At 43.1% G+C, this 25,029-nt stretch overlaps 1 protein-coding gene across 1 annotated transcript; it reads left to right on the forward strand.

The window, feature by feature from the left end:
- The first annotated feature begins 13,168 nt into the window (after positions 1 to 13,168).
- On the forward strand, positions 13,169 to 15,055 carry LOC146203081 (myb/SANT-like DNA-binding domain-containing protein 3). The gene is made up of 3 exons (XM_084602619.1): positions 13,169 to 13,439; positions 13,599 to 13,826; positions 14,541 to 15,055. Exons 1-2 carry the CDS (start codon positions 13,169 to 13,171, stop codon positions 13,709 to 13,711), a joined length of 384 nt encoding a protein of 127 aa, XP_084458745.1. The 3' UTR covers positions 13,712 to 13,826; positions 14,541 to 15,055.
- Positions 15,056 to 25,029: the final 9,974 nt, after the last annotated feature.

Below are 25,029 nucleotides of genomic sequence, written 5' to 3' on the forward strand. Positions count from 1 at the left end.
GTGGCGTAGCGTGCGGAAATCGGCCCGACTGGAGCGGCGTAGTGAAAACACGCATAGTGGAGAGCTTGATTAGGCCATATATCTGGCGATCTTAGCATGCGCTGACATCGGACCACCTTTAGCGTGTTAATTCCATCGAAATGCGATCGTCGTAGCTGGGCTACGCACATATTGCGGGTCAGAGAGCCGAGCGTCTATAATCATTACTGAGCCATCGCGGCGGGGACGTTTTCACGCAGCCGCAAAAATAAGCAGATAAGATTTTCTGGCAGCAATGAAAATGCAATAAAAAGTGTATCCAGATGCCCACTGGCAGCAACAGGTTAGCTTTCACGCTGATGGCATTTAATGTGCCCTGAATTAGACATAGCACGCTGTATGCACATTTCACCACATGCAGAGTGTCACTGTGTTGTGGCAGATGCCTCGTTAAAAAAAAAGAAAAAAAAAAACTGTCGGTATTATTCTGCTTGGTTTCTGAGCATGTTGCATAAAAACATTTTATAAAAGTAGCAACACTGCTCGTCTGATGCAGGTGCACATCACACCACAATGTCACAAGAGAAACAAAATTTGTCAGGTACAGCCTAGTTCCTTTGCTACTGTTTACCAGTTTTGCACTTGCAATAGCATCCGGCACTTTCTTTCAGTGCAGCAAGATTCCTCAGAGGAGAGAAGGGTGATGAGGTCGGCTAGAGAAATGCCTTCTCATATACTATTTGACGATCAGGAAGCGAAGGAACAGACATAGTGAATATGATATATGATGCCTAATTACAATGAGCTAGATGCAGTATGGAAACCATTTTCTTGAAGCAATTGTCAATTGAATGTAGCATTCATGCACACATTAACCAGTGCACATGCTATATACACAAAGCCTGAACCTATCTCTGAGTGAAGCAAGGGAGCCAAAGGGGAAAACAAGCGTGACTTTAAGGACACCGTAAGTAAAAAGTAACAGCAACAAAAAAGAAAAACAGAAGCATGCACGGAGACAATATTAGACAAAAAGAGGCATGAATTGCAAGGCTGATGTGGCCTGCAGCACATCAGGGTGGTGTTCTGGATTTTTTGGCAAAGGTTTATTAATGCCAGGTGATAATACTGTATGATTTGTATTGGCTTTGCCATCCCCTGTGTGCTCTTCCAGCAATGCATAATGTCCAACGTGCAACTGTCTAACATCCATTCTCTACACTCTGACTCAAAAACATGCTCAAATGAACCTCACCTGAATACGGGCATAAATATGGGAATAAAGCATGAAATTTACTTTTTCGACATTCTGATTGCTTATCATTGGAAAACTAAACGTGATTTAAATGAGCGTATGATTTGCAGCTAGTGTGTCTTGTATGCATGGTTTTTCCAACAGGTTGCAGTATAGCTTCTGTCCTTTATTTTGGTAAAACATGCACACTTTAAGAGACCTGCTACTCACGTAACACATTCCCTGTAGCTTTAAACAGCTCGTCGTTGATTAACAATTGGTGTATCATTTGCTTTCGGTACTTTTTGGCATTTTTTTTTTTACATGCACCTGACATGAAGCCTTGCTTATAAGAAAGCTGAAAATTACAATATACAAAACAATACAAAATTTATTTACAGCACTGCACACTCTACAATACACAGCCTAAAATGAAAGGCTGTCACACATTCAAGTAATTACAGTATTGTTGTACTTGCACAGCTCATCGCCATATCTGAAAGGTGGCACGGCCTTGGAGACCAAAGAAGAGAAATTAGTTATACAAAGCAAGGGAACACAAGATAGGGTCAAAAACCCATTCTCCAAGTGTTTGGCCCAAGATAACCCCAGCACCAGCAAAGCAAGCACCCACTGTTTTACCAATGAGTACCCAACACCACTGAGGATTGGTCCCCAAATGCTCAAACCACTAGGCTGCAACTACAGTCAAGGGATGCTATGCGTTCCGCAGTATTACCAGTATCAAAGATTATGGAACTCAACGTCATTTAAATGGTAGTCGGCACCTGGGACAGAGCAAGTATTCCCTGATTCTGTTATGGACAAGGCAAAGGTAGTTATAGTGTATGTAAGAATGATTTTATCTGTGCATAAATGCCTGCCGCACCTAGAATGTTCCCTTTATGCAGTCTACCAAACAGCAGAAATGTTTGTCTCAGGAAGACAAGCCTTAAGCATTATTTCAGCAAGTCACTCAATGTGACGGCTATCAGGCAAACCAGCACAGCACTTGAAAACTTCATGGTCTAAAAACAATTGTGGGGACATGCAAGCTCAGCATTTACCGCTATGACACAACAGCTTTTATGGCTCCTGTCTGCAGACTCTCATTCGTGTGAATCGACTTTGCTACTGCTAACACCTACTATTTATTCTATGATACATATCAGTAGCATATGCCTGTAAGTTATCCAATTATGTGGAAGACCACTTGTCTAGATACCTATAAAGCCCACTCTAACCAAGCTGTACGGATGCGTTTCCATGGCCTAAGGGTTGCCTGTCTTATTACCCAAAGATCCTGCAAGGTTTATCACCTCACACATTCATCTCAAAGGTGAAGCCAGAGACATCACACTGAGTACTCGGCCATGTCACCTGTCTGAAATGTGCCCAAGATTTTCCACTCACAACGTCGCGTTTTGTGCAGAAAAGAGGCATTAACGTTGCTGCATCAAAAAAAAAAAAAAAGCAAGAAGCCAATAGCTGAACATCTACGCTACATTAGGCTCTGCTGGCTCGCAAGACATTTGACCACAGTGCCAACAGCCGAGTTATAGATGCAGCTGTGGCAGAGGCTGTACCACGGAAACAACAGATGAATGTGGTCAAGATAAAATGAAATTGCTTTGTTCACAAATTGTTCAATACATCATGAAAAAGAATGGCTTACTTATGGATAGTATGACGTCTACTGTGTTCAATAGGATTGTACCTTCAGGAAGTTATCTTTTGAATGCAATCTTAAGAATATATTGTGGTGTTCAATTTAGGCTGTACACATAGCAGACGTGCAAAATATGGAACACATTCTGAGGGTTAAATGCAGAGAGGATTGCTGAAGCTGATATAATAGGAAAGCATAGGGATACTAGATAACGTAGAAAACACATGTGACAATAGGATAGGTGTAAGTGAAACTAGTGCAGCTGTCACTTATGAGAGCAAAAAGTTATACAACTCAGTACTAGCACAATGGTACAAAATGTTGAAAAGTGATGATGAAACACAAGTTTCCTTGAAAGTGCTTCTACATAAATGAAATGAAAGTGATTGGCATAAAATTTATGCCCCTTCCTTAAAATTCTCAATTTAAAGCTCACAAAGAACAATGAAGATAAGGCTACAAAAGCAACTAACAGAAAAAAAGTAATGAAGCAGTTATACACAGCTGCAATCATTCGATAAACATCTCGAGTGATGAAGCCATGCTCCAGTGGCTTAGAGCATGAATATGTGAGCTTTACCAACCCTCTTTTAACATATGTGAGTGCCGGAGGGCATGTGGCAGCAGCAAGAATGTGTCAAGAAGCAACTGGCCCAGATAGCAGCCTCATAATAGGGGTACGGAAGGCCTACACACAACGCTATCATGGAGGGAGATATTTTATGGAACAAGATATGTAGCAATGCACAAAAGGAGCAAAGCATTTTGTAGAGCTGCAGTCAAAAATTTTTGAAGGACAATCTTATCAAAAAGTTTTTATTTCATTCCTGCGCTTGTGCATCATTATTGTGACTATGGGTTATATAGTGAAACATGAAATGTCAAGCAATTTATCTCGTACACAAATGAATGCATTCTTTCCCCTGCGAAGCCACCTTCAAGAACTTTTGCCAGTGGGTGCACATGCACATCAATATCACCTAGTTACAAAACAGAGAAGTCAATAGTTGCCTTTGTGAAAAAACTGAAGAATACAAAAATGTTCATTGATAGCCGAGCCACACAAATGATGCAGAGGTTAAACAGGTTATCTGGGATCTTGATTAACATCACTACAAAGCATCAGTAATTGCAGTGCAAAATGAAACTGGCAAATTTTGCAAAAGTGGAATCTAAAATTGCCAAAATGGGTTGACAAGTTGGCGGGGGCCTCATTTTCCGTGCATACAACAATGAAAGACAATGACCACCAAATAGATGCACAAATTATCCTCGGGAAAACTAGTTGATTGCTGTTCATCTACATTCAGCATATGAAGGAAGCAATAGAAAACAAGCATAAAGGCAACCAAATACAAAGAAGCACAGCTCGCTTCACTCTGCAGTTTGTGGAAAAACACAGTGGGTACCTCACGTTTCACCCTAGTAGCACACAAGATAGGTGTAACGAAATGGACTCTGCTATGGTAAACGACTGCAGACACATCCACCAGGGTGCACGTATGTCAAATATTCTCACTGAAGTAGTACATCGCAGACTGCCTGCTTGCCACAAACACCAAAGTGAATTGTGAACTGTTGGTGCCCGCACGTCCTACTCAGAATGGCACTTCTGGAGGTAGAAGGAGAACGTTTTTGTACCTTCCTGTGTTTCATTGACATGAAGCACTTAATAAAATGCACACTGAGTTTAAGCAGAACACAAAAAAGCAAAGTATACAACAAAGAATGACAGCTCTCAGCAAGGGCCACAGCACTTGTAGAAGAATACACTCAGTATGTCTACAGATGGTAGACAAAAAATTATAGCACCAAGGAAAGGTTTGGTTTGTTTTGTGGGGTTTAATGTCCCAAAGCGACTCAGGCATGAGAGACGCCGTAGTGGAGGGCTCCGGAAATTTCAACCACCTGGGGTTCTAACATCGCACTAACGTCGCACAGCACATGGGCGCCTTGCTTTTCGCCTCCATTCAAAAGCGGCCGCCGAGGCCGGGATTCGATCCCGCGTCTTTGGGAACAATAGTCGAGCGCCGTAACCACTGCGCCACCCCAAAGCTGAACTTGGTTCTTGCACATGCTATCAACAAAATGTACACCAAAGAGATGGTTATATCTCAAAACCACAGAAAAAATTAAGACTTGGACGGCTTTTCAGCAGTATGCTATCGAACATGAAGCAGTAAGAATGTGCACATTGATCACTTGTGGCATATATCAAAATCATGACAGCGAGTGAAAATCTCAAGTGCAGGTGATCAAGTTGTTCCTGTCCGAGTTAATATAAATGTTGCACGTCCTCTTCCTTGTACTTGTTGATGTTCCTGCTGCGATTACCATTTGCAGGTGGCGTCAATGTCATGTGATCTGCACACACTACAAGCTGTAACGATCTTCAAAAAGAGCTGTCCATCTGCATAGCACTTCACATCTGATGTGGCCGTCCAGGGACAAGGCGTGGCCTCCCAGATTATACAAGCCTAGCAGAGAGGTTAATGATGTTGAATATGGCCCCAGGACTTCTCGCCCACATGATGACTCGGATCGGAAGTGCTGCAACGGCTGCACAAGGTCCACACGATCACCTGCAAATGTTTAGTGCCTAAATTATATGCAAATAAAATATCAAACACGCATGGCACAGGAACATTCAAAATCATCAAAGCTGCAAGCTATGCTGCGGTAAAGTGTAATCTATGAATGCAAGAAATGGTCAGTGCAAAACCTAAACCTAAGTGAACCATTTCCGTAACAGGTAAAGACGGCTTGGTGGCGGAAATTGTATTGTGACGGCTAACTTTTTCTTTCTTTTTTTTTTGCAATTAAAGGAACGACTTGTATCAGGCGATTTCACTTGTTTTTCCTTTCTCGGTCGTCGAAACCATTAACCAAGAAATCTTGACAACTACAAGCACACTCAATTCTTTTTTTTTTTAAGTTCGTGCAGTGTAGAGAAGTTGAAGAAAATTATAATGCGTCGTAGAAATATGCAGCTAAAAGCAACGCAAAATGCTGATTAAAAATATCGGATTCGCCGCATGCGTCCTGTGAGTATATTTCCCGCCTGCGTACAACTTGAATGCGAATGACACTGTATGAACAGTCACCTTTACAGGTTTTCCTATTGCGCTTACCTCTGTGATGCTCGACGTGCTGCACCATTTCCAGCAGATTGACTGCGTTGCCTTGCTGGTCGACACCCATCGAGAAGCCCGACACATTCCAGGAGCTCGTCGCTCGGCCGAACGAATACATTTCGTGCCATCCAACATCAGAGGCGTTCACCACTGGCGATCACACTCGAAACACCAGTAGCTCAACAGTTCAACACTCCAAGCGCAGGGCAATTCTCGCCTCGGAGCTTGCAAAGCCGCCACACTACACTCCTCGTCAGATGACAGATCTGACTATACTGACGAGCTATCTTTCAAGACAATTTGACAGCATTGCTGTGCTGCAGCAAATCCTCGATCCCTACAAGTAGACGACGAACGGCACGAAGACCACTCATAAGCGTACAAGTTTTTTTTCCTCCATGTAAGCTATAAACAACTATAATATATATTCTAGTTCACTATAATGTAAGCGTACCTCCCTCCATGCCTACCTCCACGGCCGCCGCCATTGATTATCATAACCGCGCAGGCCAATGATTTCTTACCATGGGAAGAAAGGGTTTGAAATAAGAAAGCAGCTAGCGCCGTCACGCGGCCGCACGCTTCTGCCCCCATTAGAGATTGTCTCAAACGTCCTTTATTTCATACGCGCTCATAATTTGCCTTTGTATTGCGTTTAAAAAGCCATGCAAGGTGTATATAAAGTTATCCTTTTACTTTTAATAACAAGCTAAGAAACTACGGTAGGCTAACGGCTGCATAAATCAGCTTGCCTGTCGCCATAGTCTCATTAGCATAATTCGGGCACCTCGCCACTCGGCGAAATTATGGCGGCCAAATGTCAGCATTTTCGGTAATGGCGGCACATCAGTTACGTCATGACGCGTCAATTTGACGTAATCTAAATATGCTTGCGTATCACGTGTTTCACGTGACATAGCTCCAGCCAATCAAATTTGAGCATCCGCTCCTTCCCAGTATGCCATTATTTTCATCACATTGGTTAATCGAGCGTAAGTGTTCTCCAAACCACCATCAGTAACTTTGTTTCCACTCCAAAATCATTCGTATTTGTCATCCAGGCAACAAGGATAGCTCCGGTTGAAATCAATTTTCACGGCTACGTCATTTTGACGTAACCGCTAAAAGTGCTTGCCTCAACTGATGGTTTCGCGCCACAAGTTTGAAGCACGTGACTCTTTTCAGAGCCAATCAGAAAGACAATATGGCGCCGCCAGGGGAAGGCGAATATCGAGGATCGGGCCCCAGGTGCGGGATCGTGGGGCCATGACACTGCTGAGGGTAGTTGTGACGTCACACCCGTAGGCTCACAGTCGGGAGCGCGCTGCCTCAGACCCGGCGGCCGCTCAGAAAACGTCAAAAATACAGCCATCCGCTCAAAACTAACCCGAATTATGCGTCTGTACTAGTGTAATCATGTCTTAAGAATGCAATTGTGGTGTTTTCTCAATATTCTTGGATATTTGTTCAGTACACCTTTAAGCTCGCTCTGCTAAGAACGTCATCACCAAATGCGCGTAAGGGAGCAGTCTACGACCATCGGCTAAATTCTTTGCCGCGTCAAGCAGGCATCTCGTGATCTGCAGGCCACACAGCGCGTGACACTGCGCTCGATCTCGGACAGCGCACGTTACAAGAATTGAGCCCGTTACGCTATCGTTTGCCAATGCGCGCCGCTCACTTTCGGCGTCGCAGCTTATCACACTTGAATAAGATCCCCGAATCGGTATAGTTTTGTCGGCGACAGGTCTGTGACGACGACGGTGAACCGATCGAGCCACGGTGCCTTTTTTTAATGTATTCTCAAATAAACGGTAATTCACTAGGGACAAAGCCCGCTTGCAGGGCGCTCATTTGGTCAAGTGCTCGCATGCGTATCACACCTCGCCAGTTACCAAACCAGCAGTGAATGTATCCAGAATTAGCTTAATTACTATATTAATCAAACAATCAAGGGGAACGGGTCATTGAATTAACTCAAAAAGATATGAAATTAACAGCTTATCTGTACTCAAAATGCAACTTAGATGAGCTCACCTTTGAACTCAACTTCCTGATGGCCCATCTTACGTCTTGCCCCAATCAAGTTTAATTCTAGAATATTCCATACATGTGATATATGCAGAAGTAAAAATGAAGTAAACTTTGCACATTAAGAAAAGGATATGAATAAAACAAATGAATGATTTTGCAGATATATCCACACATCACCTCGTCAACTGCAGCATAAATAACCCCCGCGAATAAGTGAAAGTGAATGCAGATTGGCAAAGAAAACTGATGCACGCAACTATCCTTGTTATACGTAGAGTGTGCTTTCTTGGACACCTGCCAATTAATTGCAAGAAATGATTTGCAACTGCTCTAAAGGCTGACTCATAAAACAGCTGTCAAGTGGAGCTTGATCAGCTGTACGAGCAAGCCAACACGCTCATTAGTTTTTAGTTTTTCATGTTTGATGGCATACTATTAAAGGTGACGGCTTTCTGGACAGCAGCTAATATTTACTTAATTCCACAGCTTCTTGAATGCTTTTCTGTGTATACAGTGCACAAAAGTATTGCAAGTGTGCATAAGCACTCACTAGAATGAGGGGAAGATGTATACACAGTATCAAAGAAGACCAAACAAGCGTTGAGCCTGAGCCTCAGTTCACAAGCAAACATTTCAACACAGGGGATCAGTCTTCATCTGGAAGACGAGAAGTCCTCTTGTTGAAATGTTTGCTTGCGAACTGAGGCTTCCTCTCAAAACTTGTTTTTCTTTGATATGAGATGTCCAACACTTCCATTTGTCACTTTTCTAATGCTCTATTTTCACACTGCTAAATATAAGGTTAAAGGCACATCATTTAGCACAAGCAGTAATTGCCGTGTGCCTCCTCCACCTGATATCAGATTGCTTTTCTCGTCACAGCAAAGCTTTTTAATCATGTACACCCAGCGCACATTCTGTTGCATCCTGCTAAGTGTTAAACAAGCCACACAGTCTCAACAACAAGTTAGATCTGAAAGGTGTCACAAACAGCTTTCAGTAAACTTGAACACTTGTGTTAACAAAGTACTATTGCATCAATGTCTAAATAGCAGCGACATATTGTACATGACTACATGTTTGCGCCCCATATATAGTTCTCTTGAAACATATTGCTTTCTGCAACTTTCTCACTTTTCGAGTTTACATCTTTTGAAGCTAAATAGGCAACAGCAGCAAGCGGGGCATTGTTAGAGTTGTGTGAAACTATAAATGAGCATCAGGTGAAGAAAGAACATGAGATATGGCAGCTATGTACCATAAAGCGTAAGTACTACACATTATTAGTTGCTCTACAGTGCAGCTTACATGAAAGGCAAAACTATTTACCGTATACAGACAAGATAATCGGCACAGCCCTTGGCTGGAACAGTGTTTCCACGGTCACTAAATGACACGTGTTGCTAATACAATTCAATTCAATTTCAATTTTATTTCCAAGAATGTTCTGGTCGGCTGTCTGCTCTAAAAGCTGCAAGAAAACCGCTTGATGAGGCCCAGGCAGTCATTACAAGGCAGGCCAGCATACAATAAAACAATATACATACATATCAAGAAGCAAATACATTTTTTTTTCATGTCTTAAATGCAGCAAACTGGATCACTAATGTAAGTAGTAATGCAATGCAAACATGGGTATATCCCAGCAGCATCTAAACATCAGTTCAGCAAGCAAAACAAACTAGCAGGATCACTGGAAAAAGAAATGACTGCAGATAGTGCATACTTTAATAATTCTCTAAGTGAGAAATTATAACAGAGACCATGAATGAAAATAAGAGAGAACTTTATAACTGGCGAAAATACCATCGGGTTATATAATCACAAAACACTGATGCAGTGCAGCTTTAGTGGACTAATTTATGTCTTTGAATTTATTTAAAATTGTGGGAAGAGTATATTTTAATGTCTGCTGCCTATAGTCCATGCAAAAAAATGGTGCCAGCCACTTGTCTGTGTTGCGTGTGTTCACTAGATGTCTATTTTCTTTCAGCAGGGTGGCATCTTTTATAATAGTTCTGAAGATGGAAGGAAAATATATGACAAGAGAACTCGAAATTCATACATATTTTGAATCCTTTCTATGTTATATGCCTGGAGAGCTTGTCGAGTACGGGCTAAGTAACCAAGATTTGCTATATGACAAATGGCTTTCTTTTCAGGGAGATACATTTTCTCTGTGTTTGTTTTAGTAGTTATGAACAATAATTCATACGCAAGACAAAAAAATGTTATATATATGAAGTTTTATATTAAAGGAAGAAAAGTACGGCAACGAGAAGTTGCACCTGTCACTGATGAGAGCTTATTAGTTAACTTCTGAACATGCGATTGCCAGGTCCACTGATTCTTTCCACTGATGTGCTTCCACGTGTCATTCATGATTGTTTTCTGCCAAGAACAACATAGAAAACGCTGTAAAGCCACTACGCCAAAGGCAATTGGGGGCCCGGAGCAGGACAGGAGGGGAGATTCTGGTTCCCACGCTTTGTACTATGCCAGAGTGATGTTTCAACTGCTTCCTCAGACACTCTGTCACCTCATCAGAGAAGATAAGGAGAATCCACATTTCCATGGTACTCGGTTGTATTGTTACAAAGGCACACTTATTACAAAAGGCTGTTACGCATCCCTGAATGGCACACATGTTAGTCTATACAGTGCCATGGGTGGTTGAATGCCTTCCCAAAATTAGGGGGGGGGGGGTTGCTTTGCCCGAAGTTGCTTAGACAGGTGCTGGAGGCATGCATCTGTAGGTGAGTGGCAGACCTGCAGAAAGAGCCGTACGCATAATGACCTTCTCGCACTGGCACTCATCTACACCTGTATTGTTCTCAGAGCTACATATACTCCCTTTTACTCTTGCGTCGGAAATGAAAGTTTGCTGTGTAGTAAATGCCATTCTCCTGAATGCTCACCCTTTACCAATTACAATATTTGTTACACCCAACAGGAACACCAGAAATGCAAGCAATATAGACTTTAACCTTCCTATCACAAGAAACTTTTAAGGCCAGCGCCTAATACAGTATATCGGTGTAAAAATATGGAATAATATTCCACTTGGAATTAAAATGGCAAAGAACTTTTTATTCTTCATCAAAAGATTTTATTTTGACAGAATTATATTATTAGAACACTAAATAAAAGAGATAAGAAATGCTTACATTTCTGGCGCTAGCAAATGTGTATGTCTTGGTTGTATTCATTTTCTTCAGATAGGAAACTGTATTCCGTGATCTCTCAATTATGCGTCGCCTAAAATAATTTGTGTATGTGCATGCCTGCTTTTCATTTCTTTGCTATTATGTATTTTATGCTTTTTTTTGTACTTTGTGTGCTCATTGATTGTTACGTTTGCTTGTGTATAAGCCTGAAAACATTTGTTACAAGTCCTTTAGCGTGTCTCCACTGCTCCAATCACTACTACACAACAATAACATACATATTAACTGGAAAAATATTATTGCACTCCCCAAAGTATTGTTTAATAAATGAACACCAATCTCTATCAGCAGTAGCCATGCAACACTCATAAAAATCCAAGCACAAAGAAATGTGAAGAAGACGAACTACAGTGCAAGAACTTCGATAAAGTGAATCTTTGCTGGGCTTAGCAAAGTCAACAGCGGAAGGCTTGAAGGAATTAAGCTAATTGTCTAATGATATATGAAATGCAGAAAAGGTTGGTAATAAACTGATGGACTTGTATAAAGATGCATGAAGCCTGCTCGTCTTCATAAATCATTTCTAAGTTAAGAAACCAAGCTTAAGACCATAAGCTACAATGTGTGGGGTACATGAGGTAATAAAAAATGTTTAACTGAAAAATTGTCACTGTATGTCCTACAGATTTAAACTTTATGTGGAGTGGGGCTTTAATATACAAAGTTATGCAGTATTTACAATGATATATAAGCCTACTTCTGAGCTCCAGAGAGTCTAGTTAGGCAGTCTAACAGTTTGTGATCTACTTTACTGAAGATGCCCAAATAAATATTTTTACCTCCTCCCAGTGTTGACTAGGAATGCTCGACATCCTTTGTGAAGGAACTGTGATGATTTTCGCTTAGTAAACTTTTACAAACAAGTCTTTAGGTGCCCAGAATGCAGCATCATCATAGCATAGATTCAAAACATTCAAAAACTATCACTCGAAAAGACAAAGCCGACTATTTTAGATTGTGTTCAGGCAAGTTGTGCTACCCAACTACCATTCAAGTGCTCCATAATTGAATTTAATTTACCAGCTTAACTGACACAAAAGCACCCAGAGATAGAAAATTGGAGTGATGTGATGCTTATCTCGTGTATCAACTCGGTGTTTAATGCAAAATTTCCTTTTGGTATTCAAGCACTTGTGGCCAGTATACAAACAGCTTTACTTTTAAGCTTCAAGTAAGCAATGGATAAATGTCTGATAAGAATTTTGTATTAAATGTGTTTGCAGAGACTGCAGATGCATAGTTTGCAAAAATTGACGAAGTATCAAATATTATTTCTTAGTCATGCAATACAGCACCATGCTACTTCCAAGCTCTAAACTTCTACAAGGTAAAGAGCATCCTTTTCCTTAAATTATAAGATGTTCTAGCCTCTGGGTGTGTTATTTGGCATACACTAACCGCCGTATTCACAAATGGAACTTATACTTACGCCAAAAGTGCTACTTTCAAAAGTATGCCACAAGAATAAGATTAAGGAAACGTTTAGGTGTGTTTCGAAAACCTGCCTAAATGCAGGAAAAGAAAGCCTTATGAAAGTTCCACTTATCGGGGGCAAAATGAGCCTGGTAACGAGGCTACAAATGATTTCCACGTTAAACTGCAAGTTTTTTTCATAATAAACAGCTTCCAGTGGCTGAAAAACATTAATATGTTTTCATTGTTGCATTCACGCAAGCTGAACGCAAAATGTGGACGCACAGGCGCTATTGTCAACCAATTCTAATTTTCAGTCTGGCCCCACTTGTTGCCGTTTTTTTGTTTTTGGTGTATTTTGTCATTTCTGTTCATCGTTTTCCATCGCAGTTAACATTTGTTTGGTATTTGGAGCTTTCTTTTTTTTTTGCCTCTCAAACCAGCTGATTTCGTCACTTTCGTGTTTTTGTTTTTTACAATGACATCAGAGAGGAAAAAAATCAATTTTACTGAGGAGGAGCGGAGTGTACTTATTGACTTGGCGACCAAAAAGAAAGATGTCGAAAACAAACGCACGGACGCAGTGTCTCTAAATCAGAAGAAGGTGTGGGAGGAGATCGCACTGCATTTCAATAGCCGGCACGGCGTGCGACCTCGTAGCAGCCAGCAGCTACGAAAGTGCTGGGAAAACTTGAAAGAAAAGTGGCGCAGGAGCAAGGCGACTGACACCAAGGAGTTGTTCCATACAGGTAAGCTGCCTTTTCATCGCATGCCAGCACCACGACAGTTAACTTGCGTCACTGTACATGTGGTGCAGATTCCAAACTGAGCATTCGCTGAGCCGAATTACTGTAGACTGCAGTTGTGGGTGTTGCCCACATCAATAAAATTTGCTATTGCATTTTCAGGCGGTGGCTCAGCGGTTCAGTCAACGCTAACAGAAGAACTCGAATGGGTTGGCGCTGTGGCATCGCACATGTCTGTGCGCATACCCAATCCTTTCGGCAGCGACCGCGCATGACACGACGCAGACAGTGCCAACGGTGGAACCTACGCCGACGAATGCACAGTAGCAGTGGTGCGGCTCTTGGTGCCGATGCAGACTGCACCAATCGCTGCATTGAATGAAAACGAAGGTAAGGGGTTTGCTAGTGCACTGCGCATAATGGGTGCTTTGCAATGTTTTGCAAGAGGTATGAATGTCTGGCTAAAAAAATGAAAGCGTGATACTAAACCAAGCTCGCGTAAGAGCTAGAGCGTCTAGCCGTCTGTGACGAAACGTGAGAAATTAAAAATGCATTACAGGCTGACTTATCAGTATTAATATTTGTTTATATGGTGTGGTAAAGCTGTTACCTGAATGAGAGATCGCTATATGACAGGTGGGGCTATTGAAACACTTATTTGGAGCCGTATTTAAAAACATTGAATGACAAATGTTGTCAGGGCAATTTTTTTTTATTTATTTATTTACCCTAAAGGCCCGAGGGGCCATTACATAGGAGGGGGTGGAGTGGAGCATCGAGCAAAAAGATGCGATGAACAAGCAAAGCACTAATGTGGGGACGTAAGAGGAAAAAAATGAATACATCAAATTCCTGCACATAACATTTTGACTGACACGAATAAGGGCACTAGCATATGGAAAAATGTATTGCACATGATAGGCAAAAGGAAGTAAAAGGAAAAAAAAATTTAAGTTGTTCCACAGCAAATATTCTCTCATAGCATATTATACCTCGTGTGATGTTTTTGTTTTTGATATCCCTTGACTGCTGATTGCATCATGCTTTATTATGCACTCTCAATGGCGAAGAGAAATAATGCAAAATGTTTCCAATGTTTTGCAGATGCAGACGAACTACAAGATATATATGAGGCAGATACAGACATTTGCCTCAGCAGTGAGGATCAAGCGGATGGATTTATTACCATCACCACAGCACCAGTCTCCGCAACCTCCTGCTCCGGCGCCAGGGTTACGACAGATTGCTGGCAATATTCAGAATGGAGCCCCTCATGATAAAGCTAGCCGGCGTCGGACAGCACTTGAAGAGCTGGAGGCTCGTTTACAAGCTGTCGCTGATGAAAAAAATCAGAAGCGCAGAGAGCATCTCCTCCGCATGCGCATGATGCGGGCAAAGTGAAAAGAAAAAAAAGCACTCAATGAACAAAAGTTATTAAATGCCAAAGCAAAGGCTAGTTTATTGCAAATTCAAATGCAGGTAATGCAGAGGAAAGCTTAATAAATGCAGAAAAAAGTCAGTATTGGACTATTTGATTTGACTACAAATAAATTATGTGGCAGCAACAGTAATGCTGACAACAAACCATATGTATTTGTTCAATCTCTCTCTTCAGGACAGAGCGAGCAAGAGAAACTTGCTATAATATACATTATACACTGAAGCCTGATGTTTCCAGAGGTCGGCAGTGGAATTTTTCATCAATACTATTCATGTGGGATCAGCCAAATCCAAGCTACCTGCAAGGTTTTCTCATGCTAGATGGACAGTACTGAAAACCTATTTACCATCCTCTACCTCCTGTTGTATTGGAAGGGTTATAGTATAAATAAGATTACTCCACACCTTTAGCCCTGTGTGGTTAGTGGCATAAACTTGAAATGATCATGATTGTGACAAAAAGTGCTGATTAACAATTCGGTTACGGACTCTGAACCCATTTTGAGTGTCCTGAGGCTGTGGCTGTGTAGCTGTCCCCACTGTTGGTCCAGCAGGAAGCAGAGCAGGAGGGGGCAGTGTAATAGGGGAAGGCTGGATGTTGGGAGGGATTGGATCTTGTAGGCGCAGGCTCAGGTTGTGCACAGCAACACATACTGTGATCACCAGCACCGAAGTGGTCATCTTTATCTGCAGTCTCATATCAAGGCACGGAAAGCGCCTTTTCCAATTGCCGAACACCCTCTCTACACTGTCGCGAATCCTTTTCTGTGAAATGTTGAATCTAGAAAAAAAAATATGGTGCCAGATGTACTGCAGTTGTCAATATGGCATTAAATGTTCAAAACGTTCTATAGCAGTTAGAGCTTACCTTCGCTCTCCACTATTTTTAGGGTCCTTGAATGGAGTCATAAGATAGTGGCAACAGGCATAGCCAGAGTCTCCCAACAAAATTCCTGGCACACACCATCTTCGAACAGGGCTCTAGCACGACTGTTATCAAAGATGCGACTGTCATGAGCTGAGCCTGGCCAGCTGGCGACAACGTCCAGGAATTGTAGATGAGGCCCTGTGATTGCCTGCAACAGGAAAGTGCCAATGCGGTCAGTCTTTTTCTAGCCTAGTTTAAGGGCAAGCGGCACACCTCAACACTGCTACAAGCGACAAGCCACTATCAATACAGACAATATATGACATCTTTATCAATAGCATTCACAATATTACTGCGTGATGTGAACACTTGTTTGCAACCTGGTTAACCCACATCGAGCTATAATTTCTAAAGTTATACAAATGTCTGACGCTTGGTTTGCCAACAACGAAGTGAAGGAACTGTTGTCGGTGTCCAGTGGCTACTTGTGAAAAAAACAGAAAAAAAGATGCCCTTGCTGTTGGCCTGTTTCTAGCCTTTATTTAGGTTAAGAGACACATCTCAACACGGCTAACAGCAACAAGCCACTCTCAACAAAGACAATATATGACATCTTTATCAATAGCATTCACAATATTACTGCGTGATGTGAACACTTGTTTGCAACCTGGTTAACCCACGTCGAGCTATAATTTCTAAAGTTATGCAAATGTCTGACGCTTGGTTTGCCAACAGTGAAGTGAAGGAACTGTTGTCGGCGTCCAGTGGCTGCTTGTGAAAAAAAAAAGAAAAATATACCCTTGCTGTTGGCCTGTCTCTAGCCTTTATTTAGGTTAAGACACATCTCAACATGGCTAACAGCAACAAGCCACTCTCAACACAGACAATATATGACAACACCTTTATCAATAGCATTCACAATAGTACTGCGTGATGTGAATACTTGTATGCCACCTAGCTAACCCACGTCGAGCTATAATTTCTAAAGTTTGCAAATGTCTGACGCTTGGTTTGCCAACAACGAAGTGAAGGAACTGTTGTCGGCGTCCAGTGGCTGCTTGTGAAAAAAAAAAAGGTGCCCTTGCTGTTGGCCTGTTTCTAGCCTTTATTTAGGTTAAGAGACACACCTCGACACGGCTAACAGCAACAAGCCACTCTCAACACAGACAATATATGACAACATCTTTATCAATAGCATTCACAAAAGTACTGCATGATGTGAACACTTGTTTACTACCTCTTTAAACCACGTCGAGCTATTTCTAAAATTATACAAATGTCTGACGCTTGGTTTGCCAACAACAAAGTGAAGGAACTGTTGTCGACGTCCAGTGGCTGCTTATGAAACGAAGATGCCCTTGCTGTTGGCCTGTTTCTAGCCTTCATTTAAGGTTAAGGGACACATTTCGACACGGCTAACAGCAACAAGCCACTCTCAACATAGACAAGATATGGCAACATCTTTATCAATAGCATTCACAATATTACTGCGCGATGTGAACTCTTGTTTGCAAGCTGGTTAACCCACGTCGAGCTATAATTTCTAAAGTTATACAAATGTCTGACGATTGGTTTGCCAACAACAAAGTGAAGAAACTGTTATCGACATCCAGTGGCTGCTTGGGAAACAAAGATGCCCTTGCTGTTGGCCTGTTTCTAGCCTTCATTTAAGGTTAAGGGACACATCTCGACACGGCTAACAGCAACAAGCCACTCTCAACACAGACAATATATGGCAGCATCTTTATCAATAGCATTCACAATAGTACTGCATGATGTGAACCTTGTTTGCAAGCTGGTTAACCCACGTCGAGCTATAATTTCTAAAGTTATACAAATGTCTGACGCTTTGTTCGCCAACAACAAAGTGAAGGAACTGTTGTCGAAGTCCAGTGGCTGCTTGTGAAACAAAGATGCCCTTCTAGCCTTTATTAGAGGCACATCTCGACACGGCTAACAGCAGCAGGCCACTCTCAACACAAGGAGAATAAGCCAATGACCTTATAAATTATGCTCATTTGTTGCTACGATTAATGTTACAAGTGTATAAGTCACTTGGCTGCATAAAAAATTGTAAGCAAGGCACTGTGACCACTGCTAGTTCTGCAGCTAAAATAGAGATTGCATTCAACACAGCCAATTTGCTAGCTTTCAGAACTGGGACACTTTGATACTGCTTGGATTCAAATTATTCAATATGAGGGTCACACAGAATCAGCTTCAGCAGTGAATTAAATACTATGCATGTCAACCGCAATTAGAAGGCTGACTAGTAAATATAGCAATTGAGAATCTATTATCGCTGTAATGATGTCAAATGACATTTCGCTGTGTCTTTGTATAAAAAAACAAGAGTTCAAGTTTTTTCGAGTAATGTATACTCAACAGAAAAAAAAAAAAAAAAGACATCTCCGTTCAAGTTTATCTCCTGTCTCGAACTGGCGGGGATTAAAAACGCGTACCTGAACGTTGATCGAAAAGTAGCCTTTTCTGTTCCTGAATACTTCAGCGTCGTCGCCTCTGGGACTCATAAGTGCAGTCTATGCACCCGACCACTCCAGGAAAACCTCCCATCGTATAAAAATCCTGCATTACTTGCGGTGCTCACGTGCAATCAGGCAGTTTCATGAGTGCCGGAAACAGTGTGGCAGCGATCATCGAAGTAACGCGCTCGACGATTCGCGACACCGTGGGCTGTGAAATGTTCACCAGGTCCCCACTCACTACCTGGAAGGTTCCGGCGCCATAGAAGCATAATGCCACTAGCAACTGGAGAAGCGGCGACACGGGGCAACCACGGTCGTGTGTTCGCTTGAAGTGGCAGCATTGTCAGCAGCTGCAGAATGGCCTGCTTCGAGAAGCGGTATCGGGAAACTCGCCGTCCGTGTACTCTTCCATCGAGTTGGTGCGGTTCCTGAATATGCGCCGTAATGTTGTCACATATGGGCGGCCTTCGCGGTTTTCAATTTATCTTACGAAGGCGACGAAGTCGACGAACGCCAAGAAACTTTCGTGGTGGGTAGCCACCTTGGACGTCAAAAGGTGCGCGTTAAGATAGCTCCCAAGCTACCTTTGGAAATGCTCACTTATCATTAAGTTAAGATCGCGAAAACGTTCGGCTTTTGTACAAGTTTGGATTCTTAAGCCGCTGTTAAGTGCACGAAGCGATAAGTTCCGCTTGTCAATACGGCTGTTAGTGGCTGAGAATTGCACTTATGCAATCCTTTAGATATCTCAGCCACTCAAGAGAATGTTCAGTGTCATTTACTCGACTGTTTTCTTGTCGTCCTATGCACCGCATGTTCCACGCACATGCATCCGCCGGTCCTCTCAGCTTTCTGCAGAAGCTCTTTAGCCTTGAAAGCTTCAACGAAGTAGGTTGATGTGATTGGCAGGCCTTTTCATCTGTACTGTTAAAAAACACAATCAGAACAATGCAAAATACTAGCAATAAACTAAACGAGCACTATGGTTCATAGAAGTTGTATAAACATAAAGATATGGTGACGAAGGCATCTGCAGACTGAGTACAAATAGAATAACTTCACAAAGGAGTTAGCAACAGGAATTGGAGAAACACTTACTCAATTTCTGTGCTAAAGATATGTAACATCTTAAGAAACATGTTTTAAACAACAGATTAAAAATAACAATCATATGCTGTTCCACAGTCAAGTAAAAAGGTCTACCACATCAAAGGAAGGACTAGTGGCTCTTCTTATACAATGCTCGAGTTATTAGCATAGAAAATGCGTAGAAGCATATTCTTCCTCAAGCAGAATTTTTTTCTGTTCTGAAATATCTTCCTAGTGGTATTTGCAGCCTACAGAGCACAGGTTATAGGCACCGTGCAGGAGTAACTCGCGGTGCGACGCGCGCGCCCCTCGCGGCGGGAAAAACAGTTTGGTAGGGAGACGTGCGCCCGGCCGTGCAGCGGAGACGCGGCGGATCTGCTGTGCGTGGGGCGCATTCGCCGTTCGTTCTTTCGATTCGCGGCATTCTATGGTCTCAAATGAATTGCTAGGCTGCAGTCCTGGCAATGCTGCTGTTGCACACATTTTCACTGGCCTGATAAAATATTTTTCGCGTCACCGAATAAGCTTTACGAAGCGAAGCGAAGCTAAGGCGAATCGCTGCCTTCTAACGAGCTGGCAATCATGCCCGGGTATTGCCGCGTCCAGATTTACCGCGAAGCATTTTTCCCGAAAGAGGACAGACTGTACCTTCACCTGCATTAGCATCCTTTCTCAACCCGCAAAAAAAAAAAATATTTAAAGAAATTGGGCAACTCTTAAGCATCAGCGCTACTGGGACCGCCGTGCGCGCCTGTGGGCCGCGCTCGTGGATGCAGTTGTTCATTGCATAATTTTTATTTATGCTGTCCTGTGGTCTATATTTCCCTGTCTACGATAGCTTGCATAAGCATCAGTACAATGCAGAGAGTAATCAACAGGAATGGAGTGTTTAAATGGCGCATTTACTATGTCTTGCGCATTAGTTTCGCGAATTTGCCTTGGCAAATTTTTTTTTTGCTTGCTTGCTTGCTTTCATTATTTTTTTCCTCCTCTCAGCTCGTTCCTTTTATTCTTTCCACACCCTTTCCTTCCACGCTTATGCCGCTACTTTCCTTCTCCTCTTGGGCGGCTTTCTTTGTCCGTCCCCCAGCCTGATATTTTTTTTTCCTTCGCCATCCTTCGCTGTCCACTTCGCCCTCCTCTGTAGATGTGATTCAGGAGGTGCCATTCCATACGCTTTATTCATTTAGTTGTTTTAATGACATTTCGATGTCTACTGAGTTGATGAACCTCGAATGATAAGCTGTTTCTCATGCGATACTGCTCAATCAAGACTATAACAAAAAATAAGTAAAAAATGATTTTTTTTTTACTTATTAGTGGACACTCTGAACAGATCTTGAATTCATTACATGCCATCCTGCTCCAAACAAGTTGTCGGGCGGCTGGCTGCCACCTGTTACCTTCCCCTGTCAAAACTTAATTTTGTGGCAGAGGACTTGAAAGTACTGTTAAAGAGGCATTAAGGATCGTTAAAAAAAACGAAAGAAAACTAGCATTCAAGTCGGGATGAGGCAGGACGTTCTTTCAACGAAAAAGAAAATTAAGCATGCTACAATTCTGACATGTGACAGAGAGGAAGACATGAATGTGTATTAGAAACTGTAGATCGTTTGTGCGGTGCTGTAAGGCAGTTTCCATTCTCATAGCTGTGTCGCTGTATCAGCGACCGCGTGCCATCTGCCATCCTTTCCTTTATCGTCGAGAAAAGTGGCAACCACCTCACCAGAAAACAAAATCCTTCAAAATCCGCTCTTCAAAATCCGTCTGCGCAATGTAAATGCCTGCGGCATCTTCAGGCCCCGGTAATCGCGTTCTCGAGTTTTCAGGCTTGTCCCTTTTTTTTAGGTTTTTTTCTCTTCTTCGACTACAGCTTCATTCATTCCTATTCTTCTCCCATACTCGTTCCACCCTTCTCGGCCGCTCGATTCCCCGAATCTTTCTTTCTTTCTTTTTTTTTTTTTTTTTCTCTCACCTACCCCAGCTTGGGGCGTTCAAGCTGGCCTTTGTGAAGCTGTACCACACTTGGGAGGAGGGGCGTTCGCCACAAATGTTTTTTTGTATTTTTCTACATTTTTACCGTGTTTTTTACGCCCCCACCCTCCCACCCCCCTCGTTTTTTGCTCGGCCTTTTCCAGCTGCGCTCGCTTCTCCTGTCGTCTTCCGTTTCGCGTGTTTCCAGCCTAGACATAAACGCCCAGCGGGCGGCCAGGGCTCGTCTCTGTCTCTGCGTCTTGTGTCGTGTGGCTCTCGCATCGTTTGTGCTTCGCTACGTCGCTCGAGCTGGCTGAAACTCCTACCATTTCGTTGCGCAGGCCGCCTTTTCAAGCACGCGCCCTGCCTAGGCGGCCGCGCGTCTCCCTATCAAACTGTTCCGGCGCTCACTCGTGGCGCTGCCTGTTCGCCGCGAGTGCTGATCCCTGGGTTTCTGCACGGTGCCTATATATCGTGTAACCAGAAAAGTTTCAAACTTGGAAGCTGGTGCAAAAAAAAAAAAAAAAAAGAAAAAGCTATCTTGCCACCCATCCTACACGAGCGGTGGCATGCTCCCTTTAACCTGAAACCAGGCCAGTGGCAAAGTAATGGGTGAGATACCATGTAACACACGTTATGGTCCGAATAATTTAGGCACACTGATTTAGGCATCCGAATGAGAAAGGCACACACAATAAGGGCGTGTCCTTATGAAAGCTGGTAACTGCTGTGTAAAGTGCACAGTAGGGGAGCCAAAGGTGCCATAATAATTTCACTTTCGCCTCAGTTGTTGAGTCACTTCGCTGGTGCAAGCATCAAAGGAGCATGACGAAATTAGGGTGACTAACCATGCAGGCCAACAGAAAGCACAGCTTTATGGCTTACTTTTCTGTTCGCCCTTTTAGCAATTTACTTAGCACTTCTTTTTTTCTTTTTTTTAACCCTGTAACTGAGTTGATAGTACTTCGTCGAAAGGTAGACACATAAGCCAGCGGGACGAGCAGCGTGTGAATAGGACACAATACGGAATTTATACCAACAAGCTTCTCGGTCACAGACTGCCTGCGGGAGCGAAAATTCCCTAGGGCCTCGCTAGAGAACGAGTTTATAGTATCCGATAGCGTAGGTGTATATACACACGCGAAAGTGGCGACGCCGTACGCAGGCTTTTCGAAGGCATCACTTATCCCGCTCGGACTCTCGAGGAAATCAAACACATACGTGCACGTCACACAGACAGTCGGCTTAGCGATATAACACGCAAACGCAAGACACCTGCATGCTCAAACTGACACCGAGCAATGCAAGCGGCATCATCAATCACGAAAGAATTGTTAGACTAGTTCAGTGAAATGCGCTGTTAATTTAAACTGCACTATCGTGCACAAGCCAAGTATCACAAAAAAACTACATTCGTTTAAAATAATCGGGATGACCCTTCTCCCCACGAATAGCTTCATATTATTCTTGGAAATGAAAGCATATCGCAGACTGGAAAAGAAAAAAAAAAAGTTATGCTGCTAATCGCTAACAAACAGCGGCAACAAGTTCGATGACCGGAGGCTTGTATGATGAGCGTGGCGCCTTTCCATGCACATTGAGTAATTGCGAAATCGTTGAGATCCTTACCTGCACTAATACGTCAATACAGTGCAGTGCCAACGTGCTTCCGCTTTTCAGAAGCATCGGCGACGCAGTAACACGTCGCTTTTCTCCATGGTAGATTTCATAAACACGTTCGTCAGCTAATCACTATTTCTTGAGGATCTCCAGCGACGCCGGCACCTAAACTGCTGTCTGATAGTCACTGGTGCACTTGGGGCATGTCAGAATGAAGCGTGAACCGTCACAAACGCGACCACTCTTCACAAAACTAGAGTCCCTAGAAATATTTGCTAGTCTGCCGTCCGAGCGGGGTTCCCTATGGAACCGGTTGGCCGCTTCCCGGATGAAAGCGCAGGGGGCGCTGTACGCATTCGGAGCGTGGTCGCGTTGTGTACGTGGTGCTGTGGCGGTTGTGCCGTACTGCGAATCTGCGCCGCGCTGATCCGTTGGTGCCGTGACAAGGCTCGTGCACCACGTGCACTTTTTTTCGCTCGCGAGCCGGAATGCGCGCAAATTAGCTAGCATGTGTGCCTTTTTTATGGATATGTGATCGCGTCATGTCCAGAAAACGGGCTAAGCGTGATAGCACGTGTTTCTTGCCCGGGTGCAAGACCGGGTAGCGCTCGTGCAAGGTGAAATGTTCTCTCTTCAGGACACCGAAAGACGCAGGGAAGAGGCAAGAGTGGAAGCGCAACATCAAGCGCGGCTGCAAAGGCAATAACATTGTTTATTGTCTCAGCTAGGGCATAAAGGAATATGCAAAACGAAAATTAAAAGGCGTAATAAATGAAAGAAAATAGACTGGCTGTGTTCTAATAAAATTCAAGAGAGAACGATGATAAGGCCCTTGCGTGCAAGCAATGTACGAAGATGGGTTGCTCGGTGAAAGGCCCACTGCCGTCAGGTGCCGATATTGTCGGCTTCAGTGGCGGGCAAACCCACAAGTGGTGAATATCTTCCTCATTATTTTGTGAGTTGCAGACAGGAAATCCTGGACGTTGATATAAATATCGGTATATATAAATATCGGATGATCCGGATCGGGGTTGCCCTCACATTACTGTAACACGAATAAGCTAGTGTCGACGTTCGAGAGCGACACTTCAAATCCTGCTTTATTGAGCGAAGTTTTAAGACAGGTAAAGGTAATTGAGATTCCACGGGATGTTACGCAACTCACGAAGGATGCCATCTCAACGCTGTTTCCTGACACTCCAAAATACTTGTTGAAGCCCCTGCCTCTCAAGAGAAAGGAGCGCAACTTGTACGAGCAAAAACAGTCAGCAGGGAGACCTGCAGAGAAAGAAAAAAAGTGCACTGATCCTGAAGCATCAGTGGAGCCAGTTGAAGAATACAGCGGTGGTGGATCGTGTGACGTGAGCCTGCTCCAGGAATGCAGAAAGCTGCATGCCACCGCCACTGGGGACAAATGTCGATCTTTCTGATGTTGAACAATGAACATTCGCATAGTGCTACTCAAGCGAGGACGAATCTCCGGAGGCAATTGCCATCGGCGAGTTCTGTTCCATCGCAGTGGTGAAGCTGCCATGAATGCTGCTGTGTGCATTCGAGGAAACAAAGTCAAGGAGATAGCTGTAAAGTCGACAGAAGAGGTAATTAATCTTATTCAGGACATTGCGAAACTCAGCTTTTGTCCTGGCAGCGGATTGAAGCCTATTACAAAAGATCTTTCCCACCTACAATGGGCGTTGCTTAATTTGCGACGAACTGTACCATTATTTCTGATGCAACATCCTGCAAATACTTGCGAAAGTTAACTCAGAACACCCTGTCAAGAAGAAGAAAAAATTAAGAAACAGACTTCTATGTCTCGAGCAGTTTGTCGTACGAAGGACAAGGTGGCAAAGCTGGTAAAAGCTCTCGGTGAAATGAAAAATGAAAATGAACACCTTCAAGGACAGAGTTTGAAAGAAGTGTTAGTGCCCTTCCTCTCAACTAACAGCTGGCTGTTAAAATATGTTTTGGAGGTTGCTAAACGCAAGTCAACAAAAGTGATGGCATACTCTGATGAGTGGCTACTAGGCTTCCTAAGTACCAAAGAATGCCTATCAGCAGGTTGCCTGAAGCGCGGTGCGATTTGAAGGGCTCGGGTTCCCATCTTGTGTGCTTT

Source organism: Amblyomma maculatum, chromosome 1 (assembly GCF_055883805.1).
Source record: "Amblyomma maculatum isolate TAMU_Amacu chromosome 1, ASM5588380v1, whole genome shotgun sequence".
Lineage (NCBI taxonomy): Eukaryota > Metazoa > Arthropoda > Arachnida > Ixodida > Ixodidae > Amblyomma > Amblyomma maculatum.